The following is a 9716-nucleotide window of genomic DNA, read 5'->3' as shown; positions in this document are numbered from 1 at the left end:
AACAATCATCCAGAGTGGATAATACCTCCTTAAGCAGAATGCGGAGATGTTCCAACTTAAATTTAAATGCAATCACATCAGGTTCAGCTTGTTGAGAAATGTTCCCTGAATCAGTAATTTCTCCCTCAGACAAAACCTCCCTGGCCCCATCAGACTGGGTTAGGGGCCCTTCAGAAATATTATTATCAGCGTCGTCATGCTCTTCAGTATCTAAAACAGAGCAGTCGCGCTTACGCTGATAAGGGTTCATTTTGGCTAAAATGTTTTTGACAGAATTATCCATTACAGCCGTTAATTGTTGCATAGTAAGGAGTATTGGCGCGCTAGATGTACTAGGGGCCTCCTGAGTGGGCAAGACTCGTGTAGACGAAGGAGGGAATGATGCAGTACCATGCTTACTCCCCTCACTTGAGGAATCATCTTGGGCATCATTGTCATTGTCACATAAATCACATTTATTTAAATGAATAGGAATTCTGGCTTCCCCACATTCAGAACACAGTCTATCTGGTAGTTCAGACATGTTAAACAGGCATAAACTTGATAACAAAGTACAAAAAACGTTTTAAAATAAAACCGTTACTGTCACTTTAAATTTTAAACTGAACACACTTTATTACTGCAATTGCGAAAAAACATGAAGGAATTGTTCAAAATTCACCCAATTTTCACCACAGTGTCTTAAAGCCTTAAAAGTATTGCACACCAAATTTGGAAGCTTTAACTCTTAAAATAACGGAACCAGAGCCGTTTTTAACTTTAACCCCTTTACAGTCCCTGGTATCTGCTTTGCTGAGACCCAACCAAGCCCCAAGGGGAATACGATACCAAATGACGCCTTCAGAAAGTCTTTTCTAAGTATCAGAGCTCCTCTCACATGCGACTGCATGCCATGCCTCTCAAAAACAAGTGCGCAACACCGGCGCGAAAATGAGGCTCTGCCTATGCTTTGGGAAAGCCCCTAAAGAATAAGGTGTCTAAAACAGTGCCTGCCGATATTATATATCAAAATACCCAGATAAAATGATTCCTCAAGGCTAAATATGTGTTAATAATGAATCGATTTAGCCCAGCAAGAGTCTACAGTCTTAATAAGCCCTTTTTGAAGCCCTTATTTACGATCGTAATAAACATGGCTTACCGGATCCCATAGGGAAAATGACAGCTTCCAGCATTACATCGTCTTGTTAGAATGTGTCATACCTCAAGCAGCAAGAGACTGCTCACTGTTCCCCCAACTGAAGTTAATTGCTCTCAACAGTCCTGTGTGGAACAGCCATGGATTTTAGTGACGGTTGCTAAAATCATTTTCCTCATACAAACAGAAATCTTCATCTCTTTTCTGTTTCTGAGTAAATAGTACATACCAGCACTATTTTAAAATAACAAACTCTTGATTGAATAATAAAAACTACAGTTAAACACTAAAAAACTCTAAGCCATCTCCGTGGAGATGTTGCCTGTACAACGGCAAAGAGAATGACTGGGGTAGGCGGAGCCTAGGAGGGATCATGTGACCAGCTTTGCTGGGCTCTTTGCCATTTCCTGTTGGGGAAGAGAATATCCCACAAGTAAGGATGACGCCGTGGACCGGACACACCTATGTTGGAGAAAAGGATACAATTTTTTTTTTATTTGATCGCATTTGGCGGTGAAATGGTGGCATGAAATATACCAAAATGGGCCTAGATCAATACTTTGGGTTGTTTACTACACTACATTAAAGCTAAAATTAACCCTACAAGCTCCCTAATTAACCCCTTCACTGCTGGGCATAATACACGTATGTGCGCAGTGGCATTTAGCGGCCTTCTAATTACCAAAAAGCAACGCCAAAGCCATATATGTCTGCTATTTCTGAACAAAGGGGATCCCAGAGAAGCATTTACAACCATTTATGCCATAATTGCACAAGCTGTTTGTAAATAATTTCAGTGAGAAACCGAAAGTTTGTGAAAAAAATTGTGAAAAAGTGGACGATTTTTTGTATTTTATCGCATTTGGCGGTGATATGGTGGCATGAAATATACCAAAATGGGCCTAGATCAATACTTTGGGATGTCTTCTAAAAAAATAATAAAAAAAAAAATATATATATATATATATATATATATATATATATATATATATATATATATATATACATATACACATACACGTCAAGGGATATTCAGGGATTCCTGAAAGATATCAGTGTCCCAATGTAACTAGCGCTAATTTTGAAAAAAAAGTAGTACGGAAATAGCAAAGTTTTACTTTCTTTCATTATTCAGATAGCGAATACAATTTTAAACAACATCCCAATGTACTTCTATTATCTAATTTTTTTCATTCTTTAAATATCCTTTGTTAAAGAAATAGCAATGCACATGGGTGAGCCAATCACACGAGGCATCTATGTGCAGCAACCAATCAGCAGCTACTGAACCTATCTAGATATGCTTTTCAGCAAAGTATATCAATGGAATGAAGCAAATTGTATAATAGAAGTAAATTAGAAAGTTGTTTAAAATTGTATGCTTTTTCTAAATCATGAAAGAAAAAATGTGGGTTTAATGTCCCTTTAAATGTGAAAATTCCCCACAAAAAAGCATTTCCTTAAAACAATAAAGTTCTTTTAGACTTATTGTCAATTTAAATGTGAATACACTGTTACAATACCCAGCATGCAATAAAATTTGTAATGTTACCTATTTTGACCCAGAAACAAAGTTATTTTCAAGCAGCTAATAACTTAAATTGAAATAAAAGTGCAAAAAGGAAAATGCTAAAACGTGTTGCTGCATTTAAATAGACAGCTCCAGAGCAGAAATGCACTACTGGGGAGATAGCTAAATAGACATCTGGTGAGCCAATGACAAGAGGCATAGGTGTGTAACCAGCAATCACTAACTCTTAGCAGTGTATTGCTTCTCCTGAACCTAAGTAGGTATGCTTTTCAATAAAGTATGCAAATAGAACAAAGACAATTTTGTAACAGAAGTAATCTCCTAAATCTATGTGCTCTATTTGAATCATGAAAGATAAGTTTTCACTTAAAAAGTCCCTTTAATACTTTTCAAATGGATGAAACCCATTTTTTATTCTTTCATGATTCAGATACAGCATGTGGTTTTAAACAACTTTCCAAATTACTTCTATTATCTAATTTTTGTTATTCTCTTGGTATCCTTTGTTGAAACTACTAGTTTCACTAGTTTTAAAGGCATAGGAAAGCCATAGGCATAGGAAAGTCAAAATTAAATTTGCATGATTCCGAAAGAGCGTGCAATTTTCAGACACTTATAAATGAACTTCTATTTTCAAGTGTGCTTCATTCTCTTGGTAACCCTTGTTGAGAATCTGAGAAAAGAAGTAAATTGGAAAGTTGTTTAAAATTGTGTATTCTATCCAAATCATGAGACAATGTTGGGGTTTTCTGTCCTTTTAATGCTTATAGTAATATTATACTCAATACCACTTTTAAGCCCCTTACTTCAAATGTAAGGACGTGAGTAAGCAATACACTTCGCATGCTCCAATCCAAGCCTTGGTACCACGTAATTTCCCATTAAAATGTGATGCACCTTGAGGATCAAATCCTTCCTTCCAGGCACCTTCAATCATAGACTGGAGTTTTGGAATGCAAGGAACGGATCTACATTCTGGTACAGGAAATGATTTAAAAGAGTATTAATGCACTATCCATAACTTGTTAAATTAATAACTGTACTTTATCTCTAGGGCTAGAAAAAGAAATAAATAACATCAACTTAAACTAAATGACTCTTGTTTACTATACGTAAAGAAAAAGTATTGAAAAAATTGGAAAGTCTCCCCCCCCCCCCCCTTGCTAGAGTCTACCTTGACATGGTGGCAGGCTTTATATTTTTTGGCCAAAGTAGGAATGCTGGAGAGGGATGCTCTTAAAGTGATGGTAAATCCTAGCATTTGTGAAACGCTAGGATTTAACATTGGAACAAATAAAAGGGACTTTCAGTCATTAAGTATAAAATACTTCAGTCATGAAGTATAAAAGGGTCTCTGTTTATTCTGTACAAGGGTGGAATAAAAAAAAAAAATATTGTCATTAACAAGAAGTGGAGTCTTTTTTTATCACTTGAATAAGTGTAGCGTCAAGCTTTATCCTAACCCAGCTCATGCTTAAAAGGTGCTACTAGAACAAGCTAAGCAGGGGTATCCATCATTTTCACATAAATGGTTCAATTGTTTTCTACTTTCACTTAGACAGCCAGTTACATTATAGAAATACTACGAATTGAAACAAAAATGTATAATTTGCCCATTTAAATGTTGGTTCTTTGTATGCGACTCTTTATTAAAATACAAAGCATTGCGCTGCCCGGCAATACGATATAGTGATGTATTAGTGTTATTGTACAGGTGCAGACATACATAAAACACCTCTCCTTAATGCAAATGTATTGTCCTACATTTCCATTTAGATCAAAGAATGCAAATGTTCCAGCATTGTTTTAATCACATTCAGTGTTCAGTTCTGAAAAGAAGACAAAATGAAATGTACTAAAACGTCTGCACCGCCAACAAGACTGGTCTACAGTTTATTTTTTTGTATTTTGTGAAGTCACAAATACACACAATTGCTGGAAAGCAGAGCTCAAAACTGAAAAGCAACATGACATTTGGGTATGTGGTTGATTCACTTTAAAAGTTTCTTAAAAAAACTTATACATTATATAATAGATATCTTTTAAAAGGGATATCAAAAAGATAATATTTGTTCTGACCTTGCAATTGGCTTTTATACGTGTCATCCAACAAAAGTGAAGAAAGCAACATTTGTATATTTCTGAATCCGCATCCCCATCCTTTGTCCCCTGTAGAGGCGCTAAAGTGATCTAATGGTGAACTAAGCCAAACACGGTTTACTTCCGCAGCATTACTGCGATAATACCTGAGCAAAGCTTCCAAAACACCTTCAAAAAACAGAAATGAAAAGCAAATTTTATTTCGAATTACAAATCTGAAATATAACTTAAAGGGACATGAAACCCAATTTTTTTTCATTCGTGATTTAGAAAGAGCATGCCATTTTAAACAACTTTCTAATTTACTTCTATTATCTAATTTGCTTCATTCTCTTGATATCACTTGCTGAAAAGCATATCTAGATATGCTCAGTAGCTGCTGTTTGGTTGCTGCACATAGAGGCCTTATGTGATTGGCTCACACATGTGCATTGCTATTTCTTCAACAAAGAATATCTAAGGAATTGAGCAAATTAGTTAATAGAAGTAAATTGGAAAGTTGTTTAAAATGGCATGCCCCATCTGAATCATAAAAGTTTAATTTTGACTAGACTGTCTCTTTAATAGGTTACAAAGATTGAAATGTGCATAAGTATTACAATTTGGAATAGATGTATTATTATAATATGTTGATATCAGCAAAAATGCTTTTAGCATAAGACTGAAATGTGCATAAGTATTATAATTTGGAATAGATTTATTATTACAATATGTTGACATTAGCAAAAATTCTTCTAGCATAAATTATTACTGTTTTGAGCATATACGTGCATATACCCAGAGCAGCCGAATTGAAACACTGAGCATACTTATAGAGTCAGTGATGGTTTGTATGGTGTAATCATTAGCTATAATACACACCATATCTGTCTCTCTGACAGGCACACCATTTCAATGAGTACACACAGAATAGATAGAATGTTAAGCACTAATAGGTTAAATGCTATAAAATCATTGCATTTATTATTAATCTTGAAACTTAAAAGTCAAAGAAAATAAATGTTTGTGAAGCTGGCAGAATAAAAAAAAATTATACATGTGTATATGTATGTATGTACAAAAAAATATTCAGGAAGAAAACAAATTATGCTCACATGATAATTTTCTTTTCTTCTGACAGGAAGAGTCCACATCTGCATTCATTACTTTTGGGAATTCAGAACCTGGCCACCAGGAGGAGGCAAATATTCAAGAGGGTAGAGAAAGAGCAGAGGGAGTCTTAGTCACTTTCCTAATAAGCTCCCCACAGGTTTAAAGTACAAAATTACAATTGTTTAGAAAACGAAAAGGGCGCTTTACAGCTGACAAATCAGATGCATTTTACAATAATCTCAAATCAATCCCAAACATTTTTTAAATTGATCTCAAATAAATCTCTAGAGGTGAAAATGGTTTCATATATCTTTATAAAAGTCAAAGATTTTTTTTAAAAAACAGCAGCACTGTATCAACAGCAATATGTTAGCAACAATGCAATAGTAACAATGTAACTATATCAGTTTTCATCAATGTATTCAAATGCTGAAACAATCGTATATTTAGAAAAAATGCAATACTAAAATCAGGGACGTCTCCCTTTAAATTTGCTAACAACAGTTTTAAAATAACCACCTTATTTAGGAAGTTCAACGTGTACCACCTTATTTAAAAAAGGGCTTTTTAGACCTTTATGTTTTTATGTCTTTTTAGACAATACAATGTAAATTCACCTTAATAGTTCTTTTTTAGACAATACGATAATCTTTGCCAAAAACTTAGATGCTTAGTCCCAAATTGTCACTGTGTGACTGTCCCAATACCTTCTCAAAAAAGCTTTTCTGAATGTAAAAACAGAGCCTCTTGGCTAGTAGCTGGGATATACAGACCGGTTTAGAGTTACCTCACCAGCAGCAAGATGACAGTCCCTCCTTAGAAGGAAAAGGAGTATGCAGCCTCTCACAGTGCTTCCACTCCCCAACTCACAGCGTTTTCACTTCCGACTCTTCCCTGTACGGTGACAAAGTCGTCTAAAGCCATCATGGGACTCATCCCACTGAAAAGTGCTGAAAAATCTCAACAACAGCTCCCAACCAGAAAATTCCGGAATCCAAGGAGCAATCCATCCCGGCAACAGCCACCGCCGGTAGAGAGATGGGCACTTAAAGTCCCCCCAACAAGGTAAACAAAGTAAACGGTCCATGCTGCAAAGCAGACTGATCCCCAACCTTCCTTCCAGGATAACGGTCCTAGCCCCCAAGGCTAGTGAAAAACCTTTTGCTTTTCTCAGACCCCAAGAAGAAGGATAGATCTACGATGCATCAAAGCCCCAGAGTAGAACTCTGACCGCTACTAAAAATTAGCATGCTACCCTGAACCATGAGAGGAACCTCATGCTCGGGTCCAAGGAACCCTACACTACAGCCTTCCATAAGAAGGAACACTCTCCTCCAGGGAAGAAAGTACTCTGAACCACAGCATTCTGATACCAGTAATCAATTCCATGATACTGAGAACGCAAGAGAGAGGGAAAAACCTACGGAGGAGAAAAAAAAACAAAGGACCCACGGGCCCTCAACAGATACTGAGGTACCTCCAATCCAAGGAGAACACGTAAAAATCCCTTCCCCACCCTAGGTGAGAAGAAGAATATTAATCAACGGAAAACACCCTACTAGAGGCCAACCCTCGACCACATTGTCAGCCCAGTTGAATAGCAAGGGACACGCAAGAGACCAAACCCTAAGGTTAAGCAGAACCGTCCATATCCTTTCCAGGCAAGAGACATGGTCCTTAACCGGAGTCCTCGAAAAACGGAACCGATGCGAAGATCTGAAGCCCCTGAGGACCCCATAAGCTGCCCATACAGAGCCTTCTGCCATCTAAAGTCCTTAAATATTAATACCGAGCAATATCCACAAACCTAAGAGTCTGAAAAGAACTCCCGACCGGTTTAGGAAAGGGCCACTAGTACCCTTGGATCACAAGGTAAGCCATGTAGACAGGCCTAACGACCTGACCACACACTGGAAGGCTAAATGGTCAGTTTCCTGACCCCAGACAGGCGAGAAGACTGTAACTGCCCCCAGACCTCCTACTCTCAAGCCCGAAGGTTTTCAAAAAGATTGTAGGGTAGCACCCGGGAGTCAAAGACCATGGTATGACAAAGGGTAGTTTTTATCTTGGACGACAGTCTCCAGAGATCCCTGCCGGATCGATCTCCCGACATCATTAAATGGAACAACGGGAGCCTCGCACTCCCACGCACTAGAGCAAACGAAACACTGTTATGGTAGAGTGGACGTGTCCTTTTTATCAAATAACCCAACCCAAGACGGGAGGGAAGGAAACCTCGCAACCGCAAAAAGAATGTAACTAGGCTACAAGAGTTGTCATCCAGAGATACCGCAAGTGAAGACTCAAACATCCACTTAATCAGATACTAAACCTCCGGAAATCAATCACATTTCCAGACTTCCAAATGAATGGAAAACCGTGATTCCGATGACGTCTGAAAAGTCGGTCAAGCATCTCAAGCAATATAGCCAGCAAAAACCAACCTATATCGGAGCACACAACCCTCCTACCAGAAGCGTTGGACCTATGCCCCAGGCCCTAAACCTCGTTGTAGGTTCCGGGTCCGGAGTCCATAACACTAGGCCTTATTATGTTTTTTTTTTTTTTTGTTTTGTTTTTTTAAAGCCGATAGGCTAATCAGCACTACGAGGGTGACATGAACCCAAGAAAACAGTAGATAGCGCCCGACCAGTACCTGCCTGGTATAAGAGCACTTCAGAATCTGTCTAGGGTCCAAGAAAAACTGACCCGAAGGCTCGATAATATGAACTAGAAAAACATAACCTCGACTTAACCAAAGTGCGCAACTTCCGAGAAAGTGCCCATGCGACCACAAAATCGCACGTATCGGTTCCAGAGAAAGAATGTTCTCAAAACGAAAGTTATATCAACCATGAGCTTTATACAAATAACTCAAATACATCCTGTCCAGATCTAAAATAGAAGTAAGGCAGCACCTGTGGGTGAATGCCCCAGGAGAAAAAAAGGGTACGGCCAACCGGACCAGCCGATCAGAAGGCTCCCTTCCCCCAAGCTCAAAACTGGAACCAACACATAAAATAAAGAAAAAAGGAAATTTATGCTTACCTGATAAATTTATTTATTTTACGATATGACGAGTCCACGGATTTTATCCTTACTTATTGGATATCGTCTCCTGGTCAGCTGGAGGAGGCAAAGAGCTCCACAGCAGAGCTGCATAAATAGCTCCTCCCTTCCCCCCCCAACCCAGTCATTCGACCGAAGTTAGGAAGAGAAAGGAAAAGCCAAGGAGCAGAGGTGACTGAAGTTTAACAAAAATAAAAACCTGTCTTTAGAAAAATGACAGGGTGGGCTGTGGACTTGTCAGATCGTAAAAGAAATACATTTATCAGGTAAGCATAAATTTCCTTTTCTTTCACAAGATATGACGAGTCCACGGATTTCATCCTTACTTATGGGATACAATACCAAAGCTATAGGACATGGATGAAAGGGAGGGACAAGACAGGGACCTAAATGGAAGGCACCACTGCTTGAAGAACCTTTCTCCCCAAAACAGCCTCAGATGAGGCAAAAGTATCAAATTTGGAAAAAGTGTGAAGAGACGACCAAGTTGCAGCCTTGCAAATGTGTTCAACAGAAGCATCATTTTTAAATGCCCATGAGGAAGCCACAGGCCTAGTAGAATGAGTCGTAATTCGTTCTGGAGGCTGCTTTCCAGCAGTCTCATATGCAACACGGATGATACTCTTCAGCCAAAAAGAAAGAGGTAGCCGTAGCTTTCTGACCCCTACGTTTCCCAGCAAAAACAACAAATAATGAAGATGTTTGACAAAAATCCTTAGTCGCCTGCAAGTAGAACTTTAAGGCACAGACTACGTCCAAATTATGTAACAGAATCAAGGTATCAAT

General features: G+C 38.2%; 1 protein-coding gene across 1 annotated transcript in view; it reads right to left on the bottom strand.

Annotated features, from left to right (window-relative positions):
• Positions 1-3475: 3475 nt before the first annotated feature.
• The window catches only part of ZUP1 (zinc finger containing ubiquitin peptidase 1), a gene marked incomplete at its 3' end in the record, with an annotated part of 60743 nt that continues 54502 nt past the window's right edge, over positions 3476-9716 (bottom strand). Inside the window, 2 exon segments of the mRNA XM_053709140.1 lie at positions 3476-3644; positions 4749-4937. Of these exon segments, the coding sequence (XP_053565115.1) occupies positions 3476-3644; positions 4749-4937 (358 nt within the window).

This window comes from Bombina bombina, chromosome 4 (assembly GCF_027579735.1).
Source record: "Bombina bombina isolate aBomBom1 chromosome 4, aBomBom1.pri, whole genome shotgun sequence".
NCBI lineage: Eukaryota > Metazoa > Chordata > Amphibia > Anura > Bombinatoridae > Bombina > Bombina bombina.
The sequence above is the reverse complement of the archived record's forward strand: the minus strand, read 5'-3'. Positions and strand labels throughout refer to the sequence as shown.